Source organism: Balearica regulorum, chromosome 4, assembly GCF_011004875.1.
Source record: "Balearica regulorum gibbericeps isolate bBalReg1 chromosome 4, bBalReg1.pri, whole genome shotgun sequence".
In the NCBI taxonomy this organism is placed as follows: domain Eukaryota; kingdom Metazoa; phylum Chordata; class Aves; order Gruiformes; family Gruidae; genus Balearica; species Balearica regulorum.
The window spans coordinates 66,468,552-66,492,966 of NC_046187.1; the positions used below are offsets into that span (position 1 = coordinate 66,468,552).

General features: G+C 40.3%; 1 protein-coding gene across 2 annotated transcripts in view; it reads left to right on the forward strand.

The window, feature by feature from the left end:
* The first annotated feature begins 7,271 nt into the window (after positions 1 to 7,271).
* Positions 7,272 to 24,415, forward strand: part of BOD1L1 (biorientation of chromosomes in cell division 1 like 1) — a 39,033-nt gene continuing 21,889 nt past the window's right edge. For both annotated transcript variants that reach the window (XM_075752468.1, XM_075752469.1), the window contains exons 1-10: positions 7,272 to 7,615; positions 8,097 to 8,221; positions 9,503 to 9,693; positions 10,949 to 11,581; positions 12,028 to 12,177; positions 13,501 to 13,670; positions 14,707 to 14,830; positions 15,181 to 15,325; positions 16,151 to 16,226; positions 17,121 to 23,253. In XM_075752468.1, coding sequence (XP_075608583.1) covers positions 7,409 to 7,615; positions 8,097 to 8,221; positions 9,503 to 9,693; positions 10,949 to 11,581; positions 12,028 to 12,177; positions 13,501 to 13,670; positions 14,707 to 14,830; positions 15,181 to 15,325; positions 16,151 to 16,226; positions 17,121 to 23,253 — 7,954 coding nt within the window. In that variant the 5' untranslated portion in view covers positions 7,272 to 7,408. The remainder of the gene's footprint in view (positions 7,616 to 8,096; positions 8,222 to 9,502; positions 9,694 to 10,948; positions 11,582 to 12,027; positions 12,178 to 13,500; positions 13,671 to 14,706; positions 14,831 to 15,180; positions 15,326 to 16,150; positions 16,227 to 17,120; positions 23,254 to 24,415) is intronic.

Sequence of the window (24,415 nt, forward strand, 5' to 3'; positions counted from 1 at the left end):
AGGTATAAATTAAAGCAAAACTCAGTCCATCAGCTCTACTTTAGGCTTCATGCATCCCATTTAAGCAATGCCTCCACCTTGATTTCACCTTGCTGCAGTCAGCAAAGAATGCTGATATAAAAGGTGTCGTGTTTTCGTGTATCCACTCGCTCTGCTTTCATGTTTAAGCTGTACCATTTTACCTTACCATTAAAAATACATTTAGGCAAAAGTGAAAGAGTGTATAATCTCTCGTGCTCTCTCTGGAAAACAAGCTTCCATTAGGTTTTTCTCCATCTGCCTGTACACGAATAGCAAACCCGTGTATTTTCCAGTCAAAAACAAACAGCAAAGTAAAAAGTCTATTAAAGGGAGTGCAATCATTGACTCTAACATTTTCATCTGAATGGAGAAATAAAGTGGTATTTCTCCAGCAGGCAAGAACCTACATTTCAAAAAAAAAAAGAAAAAAAATATTCTGAGATCATCAATCATGTTAACAGGAATTACATATCCAATCCATTAGATGCCAATGACAATCCCAACCATATTGCATCAATTAGTCATTGATTGCTTGTGAAGAGGCAAGAAAGCTTTAGTGCTTCTCTCCATTCCCTCATTACCATGGGAGAGTGCAGGACAAAGAGCCGTACCACGAGTCGAAGCCATGGCCACACGGATGGGCTTTCCTCTCACGGCAGGTCAAGTCTCCATCTGCCATTGAAGATTTCTTTCTGGTTACAGAAAAAAAAACCAAACACCAAATAAGTCTGTGTATTAAAGCTATTTGTGACAGTAATCTTCTTTTCCTCTCAAATGTCACCAGCTAAGCAGGCTCTACTCATCTTCTTGCAAAACTTGGTGGTCCAGGAACATCAAAATAATGTGCTTTAAAAGCATCATCTGCAAACTGGGTGTCACATTGAAGTTCTGAAACTGGAAAAAATAATCCTAACCTTTCAGATAAAGTTACACTCAGAAGTGTAACTTTAAATTGCTTTTATATGTTAAAGTTAGATAAATAAAGGTACGTTCATTTCTCTGCACATCAATGAAAAAGTATTAGAAAATGCAGTTTGCTGAAATGTGACTTAGAAGACTTTACAAGTGGGTGGGGTTTTTTTCAAACTTTAACCAGCCAGTCTTGCCAGCAAATAAAACCAAAAGCATTAGCCACTGAACATGAAAAACTTAGTATTTTTAAAGAACACTTTAGTCTGTCTATTTGACTAACCACTTTGAGGAGCCACCACATGCTGTCTCCATCGCACTAAAGCGTCACTGACAACCACCACCCTGCTCAGCTCCAGTGGGAGACCCAGGATCTCACAGTACTTCTATTTCGCTCAAGGAATCTCTTTAGAAGTGACCAATAAGTGTTAGAGGTGTCAGCACGAGGCCATGACAGGCTATTTTAAACAGCAGCTTTCCTTTCATCACTTTAAAATGTGTTGTCCAGTCACTGTTTTCATTCCTGCCAAGTCTTTTTCTTGTCAAAGGCTTGCCTGTGGAAAACACTCAGGACAGGCAGCCTCCTACTGAATCAAAATACATTTGCTGTTCCACTGGATAATACACTTAAACCATCGAGCATCACCTTTTACATACTTGCCACTGCAAAATGAAAAAAAAATACATGTATGTATATAGGTGCTTGAACAAGTAACACTAGTAACACCTGGAAAGAAACATGGTTGTAAAGCCAGAAAGAGCACTTCAAGCAGGCTTTATTAAACAGCAAACAGTTGATCCAAATGTTCTTCATTTATCCAGAACAGATTACAAAATCATATCCATCAGTCTTGGAAGTCCAAGAGCATTCACCCCCCAAGACTACTGCCATGTAAGGAGATGGGCATCGCTCTGAGCACATCACAGCTGAAGGTATAGTCTGTCTTGGCTACATTTTAGTTTGCAGCTAGAGCATTTCATGCTGCAGCTCAGCTGAAGCCACATTTGCCATTATCGACGAAGCATAAAACCTCAGCGATGCTGGCATCATTTCTCTGCTGTTTCAAAACAGGATGGACTAGATTGTGGCTACTGGTGTTGCTCCTAGGCATAATAATTTTGCCTTTTTGGGGGGGGGGGGGGGAATCTCATAGCAGCAAGCATCAGAAAATTTGAGACTTTATCTACAGATGATCCTAAAATATACTGTTTACGTGCAGGGAGAAGCAAATGGGAAATATGCATCAGGAGATGCACATTTACACAACAAATCAATTCATCACTGACGGTTCTGGGGTTTATTGTACCACAATAAACAATACATAAGATGCACACTGATAGAAAATAAGCCTCAGAGAACAGAGCAACAGCAGTAACACAGATGGTGCAAGGCACAGACATGTTACCACATATGTAGAGGAAGAAGTGAGCAATTCATCCGGGGCAGATCTCTATCTGGTGTCGGGCAGCTTTAGAGCTTTTACTATCCAAGAATCTGCTCAGGCATTTCAGTCATTCCTGGTGAAAAGAAGTCTTTACTTTTTCTAGAAAACTCGAATTGTTTCTAAACAGCTCCCTTTTCTGTATACCCTCGCTTGTAAAAGACTACAGAGATTTAAGAGGAATATTACCCTTGTAAGCTCAACGGTGCTGGCACCACTTTATCTTTAGAGAGCGCAGAACTTTGCAGCGCAGAGTTCATCATGGAGCAAGAGTGTCTCTTGTCAAAACCAAACTTGTTCAGATCAGTACTTCGCTCCTAGGCAAAGTGAAGGATTTTTTACCTTCTTGCCTTCTTTTTACCTTCTTAATCCAGCAGTTACCTGGATTTCACATACTTCATAAATTTAGATTCATTATCAGCATACACTGCATAAAGTTTTTGAGACAGAGGAACAAAATGTACACAAAAAAAATAGTTTTATTGAAAAGAAAAAGAAATAGAGGGGGGAAAAAAACCAAAACAAAACCAGAAAACATCAGATAGCCTGCCAAGTTCTGTTACCACTTTTCTCAGCTATGGTATGAACTAACTTCAAGAGAGTTTAATTTTATTAACACTCATGGAATCAGTTGGGGACGTTGGCTGCTGCATTTGACACTTGTAGCAAGCATTCAGAGAATGAGATTTCTGCAACATTGTCTAAAAAAGAAAGAGCTATTGCAGGTGCTTTATTTTGTCTTACAGTACTACCAGTATTTCCAAATTCAACATATTATTTTATTATTATTTAGGAGCAGATTTTCTGCTTCTGAAGTGGCATAATTATTCCATTTATGTCCCAAATTACTCCACCATAACCTCAGACAAAAGGATGTTAATCTGCCATCACAAGCTGCATGCCTTGCTGCCACAACAGCAATGACTGAAATGGGTCTGTCCAGCCTTACAGTCCGGCATCTGATTCAGAGACCAAAATCAAGCCTAGAGCTAGAAAGAGAATTAAATACTCTCCCAGCCCTGAGCAGCACACAGAGCAGGTACATTCTGAGCCAGAAGTATTTTCCCTGAATTTCAGGACTTGTCGCACTTTCATGTCCTTGTCCAGTCTCCTCTTGCAGCCACATAAACTTTTTGCTCCCACAATATCATATGCAACTCCTTTTTGCTTGTCTTGTGTCTTAGTATTTCTTCAGAAATGTAAATGTTGCCTGAACTTTAAGGACTGCAGCTGGAACTCAGAAATATCTGTCATCTACTTGATTAAGTAAGAAGATATTAAGAAATTTGCTGGAATTTTCATCTTAATATATGTCAGAAATATTTTAAACTGAGACTGTTCCCCTAAAAGAGAATGCAAAAGCAACTGTAGTCATTACCAGTTTGTAAATACCCATAGCAGGGGCTGCAGGTTGCAGGGTATGAAAAAATGAACAAACAACATTTGTTATGATATTTTTAAAAAACATGATATTTTTAAAACAAAAACATTTCACTAAAAGTTCCAGATAAAGTAAAATGCACTACAGAGTATAAAATGAAGATTCTCATACTGTGATTAGGGATCACAGATGTTAACACCAGAAATGTTCCAAATTACTTCACGAAAAGTGTCATTCAATGTACAGAAAAATTTGCAGTGTGAGACATAAGCCAAACAGACACTATATGTAATTCAACTGTTTATGTAAGTGAAAATGTAAAGAATGAGGTGAATATGGAAAAAGCAAAAGTTAAGGAGAGGTACTCTTAGGACAGTCCCAAAAAAGAACTGTTCCAAGCCTAAGCGAAGACATGAAGCATGTGCAAATTCAAGTGATAACAGAAATATAGATTAAGTAAATTAACTGGTACTACGAAGGTAAACAAGATTACTCAGAACGACAAAATACTAAAAAAACCAAATCCTTCGTATTCTGTTTCTATTAATTATCTGACAAGTCTTTTTCAATCTATTTTCTCACAAATAAAAACATTTTACTAGCACTGGGTATCAGGCACCACTAAGTGACTATACCAAATGACATAGTAATTACAGTAAACTGCAAGGATAAATACCAAGTACAAAATAAACAACCACAAGTACTGAACAGTACTAGAACAACTGAAACAGTTACACTTAAACATATTTAACTTCCTTTGTGAGCTCACTGAATACAGCAAAATGGCATAACATTTAGTTGTACATTCATAAGTCTTCGTATAGCCATATATTATTTTTGAGGTTGGACTAGGTGATCTTTAAAGGTCCCTTCCAACCAAAGCCATTCTATGATTCTATGATTATAGTGCAACCAACAAATAATGTACCTTTTTATTAGCATACAAGACTTCACGTAACCATATCTTAGCTAATATAAGACTGCAAAGCATCTTTAAAACGAGGAGACAACAAAAGGCTGACTTGAATTTAATTCAAATTCATGTTTGTTTATTTTCAGGAGGCTTACAGTTTCCTTTACAGCATCTTCCTGTAGGATAATGTACAGTTGGACCCAGACAACAGAAGGGCCATTTTCTGTCAGTATTTAGGATAAAGGTATTTTATTTGATAAATAAGATATCCGATGAGCCTGCAACACTCAGTAAGTTGCATGAAACATAGGTTAGTACATAATTCAGACCACAGAACAACCTTTCACTCAATTAGAGTATGGACTGCTTGTTGCAATACTTTCAGACCACTGGGTCTAAATGATCCCTGATAGCCCTTAAATTCCCCAATCTCATTAATGGATTCCTGCTCCTTAGTATGTTCCCTTCACAGCACATTCATTGGCATAGCCTGAGAGCAAGGCCACAGATATTCCAGGCTGTCCGTGGTATCTTGTGCGTGAATGGTATGCCATTCTGTGAGGCAGGCATCTTGCTTGTGGTGTTAAAGATTTTTTTTCTCATTTTCTGCATCACCCTTGTCTGGGGGAATGGGGTGTGTGGCAAAACAAACCAACCAAACAAAAAACACTAGAAAAAACAAACCAGGAAATTGCAGTGTCTTTTCCTAACACAAAATTCTGAAAATGTTAACTTCCTAGTAAAGTCTGAAATTTTAATTCACTGTCACAGTAAATCACACACTATTTGTAAAATTAGTAGATGCATTTACTAAAATGACCCTCTTCACCTCTGCCCTTTCTTGCTTACTGCTACATGATCTTTAGTCAGCAGTGAAGAAACCTTTCTTTATTGAGATGTTAACAGAGTCACGTATTTGGATATAGCAGCACGGGCTGTACTAAGCTCTGAGCCACAAGTTCCTCACTGCTCTGAAACTTGGGTGCTTTAATCCTTCTAGACATCTGCATAGAAAATACAAAACTACACAAACAGAGGCCAGATTTTTTAAATTACTCTGATATCCAGAGATAAAAATCTCACAATACTCTTAAATACTTGTCAGATTTGTTTCCTTCTGTGGAGTTCTAAATATTCTAGGAATACTTTGCTTACAGTAGGAAAACTAAAGGCAAGCTTTACACTTCTAACCTGCTTTTAAGTCTGCAATAACAATCTCAATGCTCATGCCTTTACAATCAAACCAATTTTTAATTATTACTGCAGAGGGCAATTTCTAACATTTGTAGCTGGACAAGATCTCCACTCATTACACCCCAAAATTTGTGTAACCAAAACACTATGATTGCCAAGTCCCATGTCTTTTTTGCTGCAAGTCAGTCACTGTTGATATTTTTAAGTACCTAGACAGGAAGAGACCGGAGAGCCAAACCATACCCAGTGAGACAGCACTCTCCCTCAGTAATTGTCCCACCTATAACAAAATTAGCTTATTTCCAAATCTTTTGTTCGCTTACTGCCTCTGGGGTCCTGTTTTAGTCATAACAGGAGAGCCTGGCAATTACCAGCCAGCAGTCTGCACTGAATTCAGCTTCAGAGACCAAGGAAACAGGAGATAGAGGAGTGACAAGTGCAGCAGAGCCGCTGACGAAGACCTACGGACAGCATGCTGAACAGTTGTGACCATCACACCGAACACATGTCGAAAGGTGTAACAAAGTAAGTTGCAAACAAGAAACACCTTGTTGAAAACACTTGTATTCAAAAAGCACGTGGGAATCTAAAGGAAACAAGCTGAAATTCAAGTATTGTAAATGTCATGCCCCCGTCACCTCACCCAGGCCTCCCGCGGCCCCGCAGAGCCTACGCAAAGGTAAGATGCAGGATCCCACGCAAAGCCTTCAGTTACCCTTGGGGTGCCGGCAGGAGCGTGCCCTGAAGCAGAGGGAGGACCGGGGGAAGGCTCCGTTAGCAGCCAGTAACAGCCGCCGAACACCCTGAGGGACGACCACCCGCCCCCGCCGCAGCGCGCCCCCCCCGCAGCGCCCTCACAGCCCGGGCCCCGCTGACAGGCCGCTGCCTCGGCCCCGCGCCCGGCCCCGCCCTCCGGCCAGAGGCCCCGCCCCGCCCTCCCGCCACCGACCGTCGCAGCGCCCCGGCCCCGCCCCGTGCCTCGGGGAGGAAGCGCGCGGCGTTGCCCCCACCATGATGGCGGCCAGCGCAGGAAGGGGCGGTGCGCGGGGCGGAGCTGCGGGGGCACCGCCGGGGAGGGCGGCAGCGGCGCGGCGCCGGGCGTCGGGCGGCCGGGGCAGCGGGTGCCCCGGCGCTGCCCGCAGCGCCCAGCCGCGGCCGCACGGCGCGGGGGGGGGGGGGGCTGCCGGCGAGGCGGGCGGGGGCTGAGGGCCGCCGCGGCCGCCTCCGCTTCTTCCTGCCCCCCCCCCGCCGCCGGATCGGGGCCACACTGGAGCGGGCCGCGAGCGGCTCCGCCCCCCTCCGTCCCCTTAAAGGGCCCGCGGCTCCTGCGCGCGGCTCCGCCAGTGCTCGCTTCGCGCCGATGGCGCCGCTCTTGGCGGCGTCGTCCCTGCTTCCCTTCTCGTCGCCCGCCGCTTCCTCCCTCCGTTCCCTTTCGCTTCCGGGGTCAGCGCTGCCGCGGCCGCTGCTCGGTAACAAGCCCCTTCCCGGGGTCCGGCCGGGAGAGCCGGCAGCCGCGCCTAGCGCAGGCCGCGCCGCCCCGCCGCCCCCATGGCCAGCAACTCCCAGCCGCAGCCCCCGCCGCCGCCGCCCCCGCCGCCGCCCCCTCAGCAGCCGCCGCCGCTGCCGGGGGCCGGAGCCGCCGTGGGGAGCGGCGCGGCCGAGCCCGAGCTGGTCTCCATGATCGTCAACCACCTCAAGAGCCAGGGGCTCTTCGACCAGTTCCGCCGCGACTGCCTGGCCGACGTGGACACCAAGGTGGGGGCGGGCGGGCCCGGCGGCCGGCGCCTCGGAGGAGCGTCCTTGCGCCACGCCGGTGGCTCTGCCCGGGCTCCGGCACGTCGGGGGCAGGCTGGGCCTGTCCGAGAGCGGCGGGGCCCGGCCCGGGGGTGGCGGGGGAGTGCGCCCCGCGCTCGGCGGTGGGGAGCGGCCGCCTGGGCCCGCGCGGGGCTCCGGCTCGGCCCCGGGGGCAATGCTGGAGCCCCTGTTGTCGGGGGGGGAGCGTGGGCTGGCCGGTGGAACAAACACGCCAGGTTTTGTGGGGTGTTTCTAGCGATACGGGCGTGTTCAACACGCTGCGAGTGCAGTAAAGGAGAGGGAGCGCCTGCACCTTCGGGGGGGGGGGGGGGGGGGGAGTGGGGGGGGAATCCGACAGGGCTGCCGGCTCTTCCAGCCCGGCCCCCAGGAGGATATCTGCTTATCAAACCCCTCCTGTCCAACCTCTGTTGTTGCTTTCTAGCCTGCCTACCAGAATTTGAGACAGCGTGTTGACAACTTTGTTTCCAATCATTTGGCAACTCATACCTGGAGTCCTCATCTCAACAAGAACCAGCTGAGAAATAACATTAGGCAGCAGGTTCTCAAGTAAGTGACAGCTCTGGACTTTCTGTGTTTGGACATGCTCATGTACCATGAGAGATGACAGAGGCTCTAGGTCAATTGTAAACTGTGTGCTTTCTTCAAAGAAACTTCTTAAGAAGTGGTTTTTTAGCGTTTAAAACGTGGTATTGTTCCAGATAGCAACTCACCATCAGCATTAGTCAGAGTTAGACTAACTAACTAACAAAATGTTATTTTGTTTGATCCAAGTTGATGCAGGGGTGGAAAGCATGTGTCTGACTTGGGATGTAACACCCTAGCTAGTCTATCTTTACCGTCTCTTTTAAGGAGATAATAGTAAAGTTGCGTTATCGAGTTTTGAGCTAAGGAAAATTAAAAGGATTTGACAAACCAAGCTCTGTGGACCACAAAGCTAAATTCACAAAACAAAAAAAAAATGGTTGTAAATCTAGCGAAGACAGAGAAGAGGTTTCTCAGAACTGTTGTTACATCAAAATTATGTCAGACACTTACCTGATGTCACGTTGTTTCATGGGGGGTCCTCTAGTTTTTCCTCTCAAAACTTAGAGTCATAAGAAATACTAGGAAATTTCTTAAAAGTAGCATGAGTTTGGTCACTAAACTGGGTCAAACAGGGTATTTGGGAGTGAACTTACTCATTTGTGCTGTAGTGGTAACATTGATAACTGGTACTGAGAAGCTGTTAAAGAAGCAGTGAGGACAAAAGGCAGTACATGTTCCACAAAAGATTACAAGGGTCTAGAGAGAACCCATAGATACAAAGCTCTCTATTCCCATTTATTGGATTTTACTGAAGATTAAGGATGTTCTGTAAAGCTGCAGAACTCTGAGGTGTCATACTGTGTTAGGCAGAACGTAATTTAGGGTGGCGATGACTGGTCTAGTAGTTGTTTGTCCCTTGTGCCTTTTGTAATTCATCTATTTTATGCCATGGGAATCAGTAACATCAGGTTTCTTCTCAATTTTTTCCACAAATGTCACTTTTACAGTTGGGTAAGATTTGTAGGCATAACCAGTAATGATATAACAGGCTGTTGTGTTAATTCCATGTGGTTGGATTGCTTTGTTTCTCTAGCATTTTTCTTCTTAGTTCATAAGGCATAGAGCGAGCTGTTGAAATACAGGCAGCTGGCTAAATACATAGCTGCAGTGATGCTCAGAAAATGTTAATGCTTCATTGGAGGTTCTTAAGAGTGTTTATGTCACATCTAAATGAGCATACTTCATTAAGATGTTCTTAAAAAGTCATTTTTCTTATTAAATATTCATGTAACTTTGTTCCAGGTCTGGAATGTTGGAATCTGGAATTGACAGAATTATTTCTCAGGTTGTGGACCCAAAGATCAACCACACGTTCAGACCTCAGGTGGAAAAAGCTGTCCATGAATTTTTAGCCACATTGAATCACAAAGAGGAGGCAGGCTCCAGTACAGCTCCAAGTGAGGAGAAAACAGATGCTTCTATTACAGTACAAGGTATTCTACCATTTCTCTGAGCAGTCTATTAACAAAAATTTGTTTTTTGAGAGAGAGCAGAAACATTGATTAGGTTTGCTGATGGCACATAATTGTTAGCATCGGTATTAACAAGCTGAGCTCCTGGCAGCGTACCATAATATTTGTCTCTTGCTGTATGTATAAAGATAGAAGGGAAGAGAGATGTCGCCATGTACCACCATGTCACTCCTGTCACTTCTGCTTGAGATTACAAGGCATCAATTTATCGTAAGGAAAAAAGTTGATCTCGGGGTTTGGCCCCCTTAAGTATTACAGGATCAGATAAGACATAGCTGTTAGAGAAGAATGATTCAATTTTTTATGTGTTGGTGGATCGGACAAAAACTACATGAGAGACAGTTACCTGTCTTAATGCAGTTGCTGTGTGCAGTAAGATTTGAACGGCTGAGGTCTTCTCAGGAGCTCAAGTTCTGCTGTAAATCAGCCAATCTTTAGTTTGTTTATAAACACAGCACTCTTTCTTTACGGTTTTCATATATGTTGCCTGGTATCAACTTCTAAACACTCCTGCAGGTAATTGTCCATTCTTTCCCTTCCTAAAAGACTCCACAGCAGTCCATCTATTTGTAACCAGACCCTTTATTTAAATCCTAGCCCTTTTCCTGTGAGGCCCACTTCCTTTAAAGTAAGTGGGTTAACAAGCCAGCTGCAGCTCTTAGTGCTAGTCCAGTTAACCCTTTCTCATCCATCAACAGAGTTGCTTCTAAGAGGATGGGAAGGTGATAAGGTATTTCTGATAATCCTATTGTTATACAATCACTATGCTGAGTCCATTTTCCATGTTGTTATGGAGATACCAGGGGTATGAAATACAGACTTTCTGCTGCAGTATTCTGTATTGTACTTCTCCAGAGTCATCATCCCACTTGGGATGATGGTGAAGTTGAGCAAGGATTGTGTTCAGAACATCCTTCCCACAGACAACCTCTGCTTTCTTTAGCTGATACGAGGAACAGTGGTATGTCACAGAGTAAATTGAGTGTCCGATAATCAGATCATAATTGCTACAAGAATGCAACTTCTTGGTCTCTGGTTTGTTTTTTTTTTCTTTTAACCCAAAATCTCTAAATATAAAATGAGCTAAACCTTTTACGTTAATTTTGTTTAATTTAAATAGAGTAATTATTCTTTATTTCACTTTCTTAACATTTTGTCTGAACAGAATTACAGAAACTAGGAAGAACTAAAACTATTTTCTTTCTTACTATTCAAGGTGTCTCTGCTACAGCTCCTAGTGGCAATGTAGCTAGTGATGCAATGTCCATTTTGGAAACAATAACTTCTCTTAACCAAGAAGCAAGTGCTGCCAGAGCTTCAACAGAGAACTCAACTGCCAAGAACAATGACAAAGTCGCAAAAAGACTCTCATCTCAGCAGAGTGTGGATGGTAGCACTGATAGAGAGAGAAATGCGGAGGACTTGCCAGACAGAGAGAAAGCAATTTGTGATCCTTCTGGAGAAGGGGCTGAAACGTTTGCAAAGTGTGAAGATTCAAATGAGCTTCCCTGCCAAAGTGAAGAAATTAAAAATTCAGCAAAGGATACTAATAATTTGACTTTTACAGGTAAAGATACAAGTAAAGAAATTCAACAGGAAAGTGAAGATCAAAAGAGTAAATTATTAGATAAGGGTGACAAGAAACCAGACAGCAGTGAAAAAGGTGAAAGAAGAAAAGAAAAGAAGGAAAAACTTGACAAGAAGTCTGACCATTCAAAGAAAAGTGATGATACTGTGAAGTCAAAAGAAGAAAAGCAAGCAAGAGAGTCGGAGCCAGTGAAACAGTTAGTTCCAGAAAAAAATAGCAATAAACATAAAACAACTGAAAGCACTAAAGAAAGTAAAGAAGGTATGGTGTGGGCAATGCTCTTCCTTAAAGGTATATTTGGAATGTAGGTTCTCTGCTAGTTCTGGCAAATTTGTCTCGGAAGCCACAGGTAGGGCATGGTTCATCTCCCTTAACCAAGGTACCCACGTTAGGAATCAGGTGAGCTTTGATTCCTCAAGTGTGTGATTGGTCATCTGCCTTACTTTGGCAAGTTCACTCAACAATTCCAGTCTACATTTAAAGTTTCTAGTTGTACCTCAGGGTGACTCTTGTTTTGAGTAAACCAATAGAGTTAGCCTAATAACGTTTCATTAAGATGGTACAGATTTTTATTTTTATTTTTTCCTATTTATTGTTCTTAAAATAATTTTGTTTTCAGTGGCAAAATCACTGTTTTGGTAAGAGAAATTTCTCAAATACTGTGTGCTGCATTACAGCCCTTTCTTTCTGTTTTTTTCCTTTGCAAGAAAATACGTCAGTAGATTCAGATATGGATGTACTCAGTGACATCACTGTCAGCTCTGTCCATACCAGTGACCTTTCTTCCTTTGAAGAGGAGAGTGAAGAGGAGACTGTAATTTCTGACAGTACTGAAGAGGGAGAGATCACATCAGATGGTAAAATAATTAGATTGTTAAGCAACGAGAAAGAATATGCAACACTTTCGCTGAGTGCATCATATCATAAATTTGAGGGTTTATAGTATGTTTTATTGTACTTATGAGAAAGAATTTGAATGTGGAATGGATAGTATTTGTGCTATTACGAAATACAAGTAGTGGACATGCTTTGAATATTTATTTTTAATTTATATTCTAAACATTGTAAATCTTATTTGTACCTCGGTATTTCATAGGTGACAAAAACACATAATGGTGATGGATATGTTGCTTTCCTGTGGGTTTTTTTCCCCCCCTCCCTTCTGCCATGAACTTAGTGTACATTAGAGTGCTTTGTTTGTGACCCCAGGGTAGCGGTTCCAGCTGACTTTGCAGATCAGGTTGGTTTTGGAGCTTTAGGATTGTAGGAATGTCCAAATTTTACCTTGACACAGTAGAAGGAACAGGAATGGATCTAGCTTTAATACCTTGGAAACACTAGATCTTTTCACTGACTGGTTGTGCTTTCCTTGTCTAGAGCAGACCTCAGGCTCCGATTTCTGCAGATAAGTGGCTTTTGCAGTTAATAAGACTTTCCACTTCATAATACAGAATGCCTTAGTATGTGAATGAGTTGTCTCTAGTATGGTATGAGCTTATCTTTTCTGCTCTAAGAATATTTATTTAGAAACACTGAATTACTTGCCTATTCTCTGACTGGTGTTACCTTTAAATGTGACAGATTGTTTTCAGTTATAAATAAATATTTGTGAAGTGAAAACAAGCCTTAAGTATATTTCAGGGATATAAATAATTTGTACAGTATGGAGCACAAGTGGTTTTGCTGTGTTTCTGATAATCCTGATAGAACTGAAATAGATTTATTTATTTTTACTTGAATAATACTTAATATTAAGCCCATCTAGTTTTTAACATTCAAATACTGTACAAATTTTTTTGTGTATGGAAGAAGCTTAATTTAATACATAGCAGAAATTATGTTCTGACTTCTTACACGGTGTTACCTACTAAATACTACATGTAAAAAGGCAGTGTGATTACAGGCAAGAGGGTAAGCCCAGTTGTTGTATCCCACTTTATTCTGGGGTTTGTATCTTGCAACTTTTTGGCTGAGTGATGTGCGCAAACGCGTGAATATACCTTTCAGGTTTTCATAATGTAGTGATACTTTGATGTTAAAGGATTTAATTTTTTAACTGTTTGTTTTTAGGATAAATAACTGTTAATAAATTTTGAGTAGCTTTGCCTCCTCAAAAGTGACATTGAAAGCCCTGTCCTAACTTACCAATCTCTCTCTACACTTCACTAATTTTTCTTCAGATGAAGAGGAGAAACACAGTCAAAGTAAGACAAAGCCTCATGCTAATGAGCTGAGTGATGGGAAAGCCAAGCCCGTCCGTCATGCTTATGTTCGCAAGCCATTCTTGTACTCCAAATACTTCAGCGATTCTGATGATGAACGAACTGTAGAACAACGCCGTCAGTCCGTTGTAAGTGTGGATTTTGTTACTGCTCGCATTCTGGCTCCTTAAACTTTTCAGCACAAAAATTGCACTTCTTATTTGGTGGTGGTTTGTGAGGAGGAGTCATCTGTTTGGTTTCATTTCATTATTATTTTTTTTTCCCCTCCTTTTGTTAAAACTGCTCCTCCTTCAGAATTCCACCAATACTGCATGATCTGCTCTCTAGTGAAGCACTCTGCTGGTTATAGTTTGAAAGTTTCAGGTGATGAAAGCAATGACACACTTTTCCATCTTTTTCCTCTTGCTTTAAAATGAATAGTCTTTTAGTGTTGACAAGAGGATTTACTATTTACATGCAGTGTTTTGCATTCTTTCTCAACTGAGTGATTTGATGGGGAGAGTAAGAACTGTTGCACATATGAAAAAGCTGGTGTTCAGTAGATTTAATGTATATAATGACAATTTGGGTGGGAAAAGTAGCTCATATCTACCTGCAGCCTGCATTCAGCGGGGTTTCGTGCTGTTTGGGCTTGTGTTGACTACTGCAGGTTACTTCATTACATCATCTCTTTACCAATGTAGTTCTTGCTGTCCATGAAATCAGTAGTTTGTGGCATGTCTGCAGCCATTGAGAATGGAAAGAGAAGTTTAAGCCTGTTCACTGTGTTCTGTGGAAGAAGGACCAGCACACAGAAGAAGGAGCAGCAGTTCTTTTAGATCTTTTTTCCTTTGGCTAAATATGTATTTTTTAATAGTTTTATATATATTTAATATATATATACACACACAGTATGTATATATTTTATGTACATATAAATAAAAAATAAGATAGATTCTTTGAGAAGGTCTCATAGCCTCAGTTTGCGGTGTTAAGCATCAGTGAAACTCTGGAACTCATAGGATTCCATTAACTTTCATATAGTGATTTCTAAGGACTATTTGTTTTGTTTTCTTCAAGCTACAATGTTCTGTTTTCTGTAGGTTTTAGACATACATTTGTAGTCAAAGAATACTCTTTGATTTAATGATAAATTAATTATTCTCCTTTGTTTTGTATCTCCAGGCCAAAGAAAAGGAAGAGAGACTCCTAAGACGACAAATTAACAGAGAGAGACTTGAAGAGAAACGTAAACAGAAGGCTGCAGAAAAAACAAAATCGCTAAAAACTGGAAATCAAAATGCTAAAGGTATGAGAAGTATAACATTAGCCCCTGCTGCCCTGCTTTTGCTCTCTCACTCACTCTGGAAAAAACCATTCAGGTTAAAATATTGGTAATAGGTCTGTAGTCATTTCCCTAAAAAACCCAACATTTCAACAGTGATGTAACAGAAAAATGTATAATGCAAATCATTAATACAAAATTCCATATCTTCACTTTTTCATATTTCCTTTCGTATATCATTACATTGCTTAAACACAATAAATTCCTATATACACCAGTATTATTAGTACTGTCGTGACTGAAAGCAGTACAGTTTATAGCTGAAACAGTAATATAATGGCATGCTTATGTATTTCACCATTTGTGTATTTTAGGAAAAAGTGGCTTGAACATAGAAGAACCTTCATCAAGAATTCTTGAGTCAAAAGCTACTGGTACCAGCATTAAGGATGTGCTTAAAGAACAGAAATTTTTAGAAAAAAAAGTAGCCTTGAGCAGAAAAAGAAAGAGAGATTCAAGGTATTAATGTATTTGCTAAAAAGGAATTAAGTTTTTGAATATTCATTTTTGCAGATTGAAAAGATTCTCTTCAGCTTTGCAGTTTAGCCTCACACATTTTAACAATTTCCTCTTAAAGTCATAGAATCATAGAATGGTTAGGGTTGGAAGGGACCTCAAAGATCATCTAGTTCCAACCCCTCTGCCATGGGCAGGGACACCCTCCACTAGACCAGGTTGCCCTTATTCACATTATCCACAATAATTCATGTAATTCACAATTATTCACATAATTTTGTTAGTAATAAGTATGAAGTTCTGGCAGAAAATCAAATTATGTGTGCTTAAATACATTGCAGCTCAAGACTGCAGTAGCAGCATTTATGTAGCATTTCACACACAGAATCGTAATAAAGGCATGCTGATGGAGAGTTTCTAAATGTTTGTGCATCTAATATGTCAGTCAGCTTGGCTTGGTCTTTAAATTGATGTTTTACATAGATATATCCATGTGTACGTATCTGTCTGCTTACGGGTATATATGGGACAAGGAGATCTCTTACCCATTTTACAGACAGCTGTAGTACTAATATTGTCATCCTAATATTCTCTGCTTTAAAGTACTGATGTCCAGAGGATATCTTTGAAGTTGGTACACAAAATTTTCCAAGAGGAAAAAAGCTTGGACAATTGACTAGTCAAAAATTTTGTGATCATGTTCTATTTCAGTATTTTTAGCGTGCATTTCTCTCTCTCCCTTTCATTTTTAAAAGCACAAAGTTTACAAACTAATGTTAGGCTGATACCGATTCTTCTGGTTTTTAATTGTCCAAATACTTGTTTCAGGCATGCTGAAGATGGCTGCAAAAAGAAATATGAGCCATCTGAAGAAGATTTTAAAGACATGCAAAAGACAAATGAGGTATGCATCTCTTAAATATAAACCTTATGATCTTCCTTTTTTACTGTAATAGTACTTGTTCATATGTCTGTACCAAACTGTGTAATATCGCATTCATTCTTATGCTAGCACTTCCTACTAGTTCTTTGAATCACATTAGTGATCTGACATTCCTGTAGTAATGTTTTCTGAATTCCAGTAGCCACTAGAATATACAGTCTATGTATTTGGTGCTGATGTTGTAAAACATGAGATACAGTTTAAGCCCTATTCTGTGAAACATGTTGGGTTTTTTAAAAAAGCAAAGTGGTCTTACATGCAAAAACTTTGAGCTTGATCTATTTAAACTTCTCACTGGGAAGTTAAGGCAAAACAATGTAGTCCAAATGCTAAAGGAAGGAGAATTCTTACGGTGAGAGTTTTTTACCAACAAAGTTATTAACAAAAAATAAGTGATAGTTGAAAGATCAAACGGGAGTCCCTAGATTTATCTTTTGTGGGTTTTGGGGTGTTGTTTGGTTTTGTTGTTGTTTGTTTGTTTGTTTTTTTAAAGAGACATCATAATGACTTTTTAAAGTAACTTAGGGAGTACTTGAAATTGTGATTGTCCATTTAAAAATCCATTAATTTTAGAAAGAAAAATCTTTTTATAAAGAAAAGATACTCAAATTCAAGCAGACTGCTTAAGTTTAACTTCTGTTTCTTTGAATTTTCCCTCAATGGCATAAAGTTGAAATTAAAATGGCAAGTTTCATTTTCTTGCTGACTGTATTTTAGGTGAATTTTCATTACAATGTTAAGTGTGTTCTCTGGTGTATTGTTTTAGGGAGAGTTTGCCCTTGACAATTCTGTTTGGTCATGTAGTGAAGGAATTGGGTAACATTTGCTTACATGTATAAAAACTTTCTTTTGTAGACTTGTGAAAAAAATTCTTCCAAAGAATTGAAGCATAATCATGGGAAAAGTGAAATCTCTAAACAGCTTAGAAGACTTTCAGAATCGGTGCATTCAACTGAGGAAAGCAAAAGTGATTCTAAAGCAGAAAAAGAACATAAAAGAAAAACCTCCACCTCTCTTCAGGTTGAAGGAGCCCAGCAGGAAAGCGAAACAAGGGATCCAAAAAGACAACTGGATAGAGCAGAAGTCAATACGGAAGAACTACAGAGGCAGAAATCCATATTTAAAAATGAAAAACACCCCAAAAAAGATAGTGACACAGAAATTCAACATATGAGAAATGCTGCCAAAAAAGAATCCAAGTCTTACAGAGATAAAAATGAAAAGGAAAAAACTACTTTAGAAGATAAACTTTCTTTAAAGCACAAATATAAAGGAGATGGTGTTCACAAATCGAGTGAAGATGTTGAGCTCCATTCATTTGAGAGAAGTTTGAAAGGAGAGGATGGTGGTCAGAAACATAATCAGCAAGTGAAGGTTTCCTCAGATGATAAATCTGAAAGAAAAAGTAAACACCGAAGTGAACGGAAAATATCGGTAACAGGAAAAGATGGAAAAAATATTTCTGAATCAGCCTTAAAAGCTGAAGAATTGCTGCGTAAGGAAAATAAAAAAGACAGACATCTCTCAACAGAAAAATCAAGAGCAGAATACAAGTCCAAAAGGTCCCTGAGTGATTCTAGGCCACAAAAGGATTCCCTAAGTGCCTCAAAGCAACTTGCTTCTGCATCACACAGAAGGAGCGAAAGCTACTCAGAAGATAAACATGACATAGAATCAACTAACTCTGATTGTAATTTGAAACAAGAAGATGGTGTTCATAAAGACAGACGAAGATCTAAGAGCCTTGTAGAAGACAAGATTTTGTTAAAATCTAAGTCAAAGAGTCATAGTAAGCAATTCAAAGCATCTGAAACAGAATTACAGGAAAATGTAGCAAAACAAGAGACTGGTCATAAACTAGACAAAGATAAGAGCATGGAAGAGAATGACTCAGATAAGCAACACAAATCCAAGAACGAAGACAAAGTTTTTGATGAAAGTGGTGCTGAGTTTGAGCTTGTAAGTGGCACACAGTCAACTCAGGTATCACAAAAAGACTTTAGTCACAGAGTTAAGTTACATTCTGGAGAAAAAGGATCTGTAAAAGAGAAGTACAGAGGTGATAAAGATTTAAGCAATTCCAAACTAGAAAGAAGATTCTCTGCTGAAGGTCACAAAAGCAGAAACTTAAAGCACAGCAACAAGGAAATAAAGAAGAAGGAAGAGAGTATCAAATTGGAAGATAAAGATATTAAAGAAATGGATAGCAGGCAAGAGAAAGTATTGAGCATCACAGTGGCAATGGATAAAAAACAAAGTAAGAAGATAGCCTGTGAAAATAGAAAAGGCAGTATATCAAACCAAGATTTACTCGGAGAGGAAAAGCAATCAGCTAGCACAACTGAAAGCAGCCATGCTCCAGCCCCTCAAAAGTCAAGTATGAATAATGATGACTTGCATTCTGGTCACGAGGAAGAGCTGATGGAACTTGATTTGAAACAAACAAAAGGACAGGAGGCATCTAACATCGAAGGAAAAAACATTCAAAACTCCCTCCAAGCCACAGATGCCAAGTATGCAGCAAAAGAAAAAATATCTCTCTCTATTTCAAATAAGGAATTAAAACACAACTTGGCAGATGCCAAAGCTTGTGAATTACAGTTTCTGCCTGCAGCTGAAAAACCTGTAAAACAAGAAGATATCCCTAATAAACAAGTTGGTGCCTTAGACACTTTGTCCAAACAAGATTCTGTGGATCAAGAACCCAATAAACAAGGGGCTTATAAAATGAGTGTTGTGTATGAAACAAGTGGTAGAATCTTACTGAATGTTCCCAGTAAGGATCAACCTTCAGAAGATAGCAAAAGACCAAAGAATTTAAAAACTGTGATAAATTCTAATTCAGATGATGTTCCTGTAGCAATTAATTCTTCCAGAGAAGATGCTGCTGATGCGAAGTCCATGGATATGGATATCCCAGATGTTACAGATTCTTTGGGTAGCATGTCTGAAGAATGCCATAATTCAGATAGGACTTCGTTATTTGAAGATACTTTCATTTTGAAGAACGATGCAGCACAAGTTGTATACATGGAACATCTTTCTGTCATGAAAGATGATGGTGACAACACAACTGTGACAAACAGTATAGAAAAAGATAATGAGGTTCACCGACCTGATGAACAGGCAATGGAAGACAGTACAGCTGGATTACCTAGTCAAGCAGACTCTGATGAAGCAGCAAAGTTAGAAAGCGCTCAGGGAAGTGAGTTAAAAATAACAGAGGAAGATTTGATGACTGACATAACTGAAGATTCTGGAGATGTAACAACAAAAGAACTTCTCCTAAAAAGAAGAGAAGGAGAGTGCTTGAATACAGATCCTTCTGTGAAGGGAGAAAGAAGCACAATGATGGATAATGTGGAAAAGAACAAGGTGCCTGATATTGATGATATGATACAATCTTCCTCTGTGCTAGTGCCTGAAAGAGTTCCTGATGAAACAATCAAAGGCTCTATTACAGCCAGTGAGCAAGAAGGGAATAGTGTGATTGGCAGGGAAGATAAAAATGAAAGCAATGCGGTAGGTACCAGTGCAGGAAGTAGTAAACTTAGTTTGTTGTACAGCAGCCTACAAACAACTCCAGCCACTGTGATAGGAACTAGCACAGAAAAGATCACTGAGAGTGCTGTAATGGCCACTAGTACAGGCGAAGAAGGACCTGAGGGTGCATCACATTCTGAAAAGGACAGTGATGCTACAACCACTTGCTCAGAAGAAGAAAGTGAGGTGACTGTAATCTGCACAAGCATAGAAGCTGATGAAGGTTTCACAACGGGCATATGGGTAAAAAGTAGTGAGGGTAGCAGTTTTATCACAGGAGCAGATATGGGTGAGTGTACTGTTGCAGCAGCTGAAGAAGGTGGTGGCAGTGTTGTCACTGAAGGATTAGCAGAAAGTGAAAGTTTCCTAACAAGTACAGAAGAAGAAAATGGTGACTGTACCATGGTTGATGCAGAAGAAAGTGGTAAGGATTCAGTCAATGCAAGCGGAGTAGAAATTGAAGACAGTGTGAACAGTGCTGGGGCAGAAGAAAAAGATGATGCTGTGACTAGTGCAGGCTCTGAAGAAAAGCGAAAGACCTCAACTTGTGTAGGTACAGACAAATTTGAAAGTTCTGTATCCTGCTTAGGTGAAGTAGAGAGCGATGGAGCTGTAACTAGTGCAGGGACAGAAACAGGTGAAGGGTCGATGAGTGGTGACAGTTCAGGTGAATTTAGGGGCAGTGTGAGAGCTGGCCCAGTAAAAGAACATGAAGGTACTGTGACTTGCACAGGTGCAGAAGAAAGAGGTCATAACTTCATCATCTGCTCGGTGACTGGTACAGATGCCCAAGGAGAAGGCACTGTAACTGGTGCTTGTATTGCAATGGTCACAAACAATAGTGCCACAACTGGAACTAGTGGTGACAAATCTGAGGATACTGTAAATGGTGAAAGCGCGGTGACCAGCACAGGCATAACTCCAGAAGATGATGCTGAAATTTCAGTAGTCTGCACGGGGCTAGAGGACAGCAATGAGGGGTTTGCAGTTTGTTTAGAAGCTGAAAAATGTGAAAGTCTAATGGACAGTACAAGGGCAAAGGAAGAAGCCAGCATCACTACAGTCAGTGTAGGTCCATGTGATGATGAAGGTTTTGTGACTAGTACGGGCTCAAAAGAAGAGGATGAAGAAGGTGAGGGCATTGTGACCAGTACAGGAAGAGGAAATGAAGAAAATGAGCATGCTTCTACTTGTACAGGAATGGAAAATGAAAATGCGCTAATTTGTATTGGTGCAGAAGAAGGTGAAAGTTCCGTTATCTGCATAGTTGCTGAACAAATGGAAGCTGAGTCAGGAGTGGCTGGCACAAATATAAATAAGCTTACTGTTGACAGTATGACAAGTGCAGAGAAAGAAGCTAATTGTGGCACACACTGCAAAAATGATAAAGGGATTGTTGAAAGCAGTGTAACCAGTGCAAGTGCTGCGGATGAGGGTGCCTTGACTGCACATATAGGAAAGCATGAAAGTAGCTTGATTCCCTTAGATGCCGAGGAATGTGAGGGTCCCATGACTAGTGCTATGGCAGCGCAAGATAAGAGTCAGTCTGGCGCTGAAGACGAACATGAGAATGCCATGACTTCCTTTGACAGCAGAGAACTCGATGCCTCTATAAGTAGTGCAGTTCCAAAGGAAGATGAGAATTCTCTTATTCCTACTGGCAGAGAAGAAAAAGTAAAAGGTGATATCATCTCTACTAGTACAGTGGAGGAAAGTGATGCTCCCTTACATTCAGCCATGGATGCTGAGGAAGGTCCACTTGCTGTTGCAAGAGCAGATGAAAGCGGGGAAAGCTCTGTGATCTTAGTAGATACTGAAGACACCGAAGTGCCTATGCCCAGTACAGCTACAGAGTTTAAAGAGTGTGTGCATACTTTTGGCAGTACACAGGAGAAAGATGAGTGCACTATGATTTCCACCAGTATTGTGGAAGAATTTGAGGCTCCTATGTCAAGTGCGGCTATTGAGTATGATGGTCAGCTCCCCTCCATGAAAACAGAAGAAATAAATGAAAATGCTGTGGTTTCTATAGATATGGAAATATATGAGGTTCCCATGCCTAGTGAATCCAGTGCAGGAGGAGATGATAACAATGATGATGAAAGTCACCCAACTGCTAGCGGTAAGGAAGAAAAAGATGAGTGTGCTATGATTTCCACAAGTGTTGTGGAAGAACAAGTAATCCTAATGTCAGGTGAAGTTACAGAAGAGGCAATTCAACATGTGTCAGACACGGAGTCAAAAAATGAAACTGTAATGATCTCTACGAGTACAGCAGAATGTTTTGAACCCCCTATGTCTAGTGTAGCTATGCAAGATGAAAACAAACTTGCTGCTTCAGAAACAGAAGGAAGATATGAAGCTGCTATGATCACTACAAGCATGACAGAAGAATGTGAGATAGTCTTGATCAGTGCAGCACCACAAGCTGAAAGTCAGCTCATTGTAGCAGAAGGCGATGAAGATGCCATTATCTCTCCAAATGCATCAGAGGAGTGTAAGATTGTGGAGACCACTGCAACTGTAGATGAACAATTTGAACTAGCTGCTTTCAATGCAGATGCAAAGAGCAAAGGTTCTGTGATTTTTGTGGGAGAATGTGGAGCTCCTGTGCTGAGGGTTGCCACGAACAGTGAAGATCAAGATGCTGCTTCAAGTATAGGAGATAAGGAAGAGGGGGCAGTGATCACTTTGAGCACAATGGAAGAATGTGATAGTCTCTTCACCTTTACAGTCATAGAAGAAAGTCAACTTGCTGCTGAGAGTACAGAAGTAAAAGACAAAAGCGAGGAAATGTTTAATACTGCTAACCAGATTGAATGCATCCTATCGACTACAGGCCCAGAAAAAAGCAGTAATTCTTTGCTTGTCATTGGTAGAGACAAGACCCATGAGAGTGATGTGAGGGGAGAATCAGCAGCATCTCAGACCACAGTAGACCGTGAAATCACAGAAACAGATGAAAATTCAGTGAACCTCATGAGTGTAGATGAAGCCCTTTGCGTGGAGATTAGTACGGAGACTGCTCTGAGTCCAGGTCCTTCCTCAGAGGCAAGCGAGGATGATCAGCAAGCTGAAGATGCTTTGCATGAGGATGTTACATCAGAACTCTCTTGTATGATTTCAGAAGCATCAGTAGAGAGTGAAACTGTAAGGAATGTAAACTATAAATTTAACTCAAACTTGCTTTTAGAAAGTGACTTTTCTGAAATAAGGACTCCCCTGCCTAGGGCACAGGCTCTTTCCTTAGTTTCTGCAAACGAAGTGACTGTAAATACCAATCCTGGTGAAGTGACAATAGAAGCAGAATTAGGTGAAAAAAGTGACTTCCCTGTGTTGCATGTAGAAGACCTATACAGTGGTGATGACAAAACGAACTTGGTCAAAATAGATGATATTGGAATTGAAGTTACTTTTCCAAAAAGTAATGCAACCTTTAATTCAGGTGAGGATTTCTTTTTTTTTTTTTTAACCTCTTAAGTTTATAAGCTGTCATAAATAGATGCATTTTTCCATTCTTAAAGTTAGAAGTAACTTACATTGCTCAAATATACCTGACTTCTTTGTTGGTTGTGAAATAAATAATAATATATTTAAGAATTGGTGACAAATATTTAAATAATGTGATTCTGGGAATATAGGAGTGACTGAACACAACTATCTGAGGTGTGTTGGAAAAGAATTAAATGTTTAATTAGACTGCAAAAATTTTTAAGACACATTGGCTTAAAATTGTGAGCTAATATACAAAGTGGTTTGCAGGGGGTGATTATCGTGGAGCTACAGATGGGTTTTGCTATTAACGTGTTTTGAAATTAAAAAATGTTTTTATAGAAAAGAGGATGCATTTCATTTAGACATATGTTCAACATTTTTAAAAGGTAACTTCTTAATTTTGAAGGTTAAGAGTGGCCATCCTTAATCATAACTGCAGATTTTGTCTGGATGGTTATTTAATGGTCATATTCAGGTTCACTCTCTTATGCTGAATTTTGTGTTGTCAACACACTTGAAATGGTCCTCCTTTGCGTTACAAACGAATCAGTCATCCTAAATAAATGAGTGTGTTAAGTGAGCAGTGATGATATGGATCGATTTTAAATAGAAGACACAAGTTATGATAATATATGATATTAAGAATATCATATTTTATTTCCAGATCCATTTTTCTGGAAGCTAACTTTGAAAGGAACTTGCATGGTTGTTAGTTCCTAAAATATTGTGTAATGAATATCCTGCTATTTTCAGCCTTTCTCCTCTTTGACCCTCCAGAGTGTTGAAGCACCAAGTTTATGAAAAATTAATAAATTCTGTAGATGCCATAATGAAGTCAAGATTATTACTTCATTATAAATTTTGGAGAAATTAAACTGTATAAAAATAGTAGAGAAATCCACTTATCTTTCTTTATACCAAAGGAAGTGAAATGATGCCGATCAAGTTCTACTTTTAAAACCTTTTCCTTCTCATGTCTTTGCTATTATTTCAGAAAACATTTTATAATACGAGTTTAGGTCCAGTTTCTCAAAGATTGCTTTATTCTCTAGTTTTATTGATATTTGGGGTGAGAAAGCTCACTCTGCAGATTTCGGGATCTTAGGAATTTG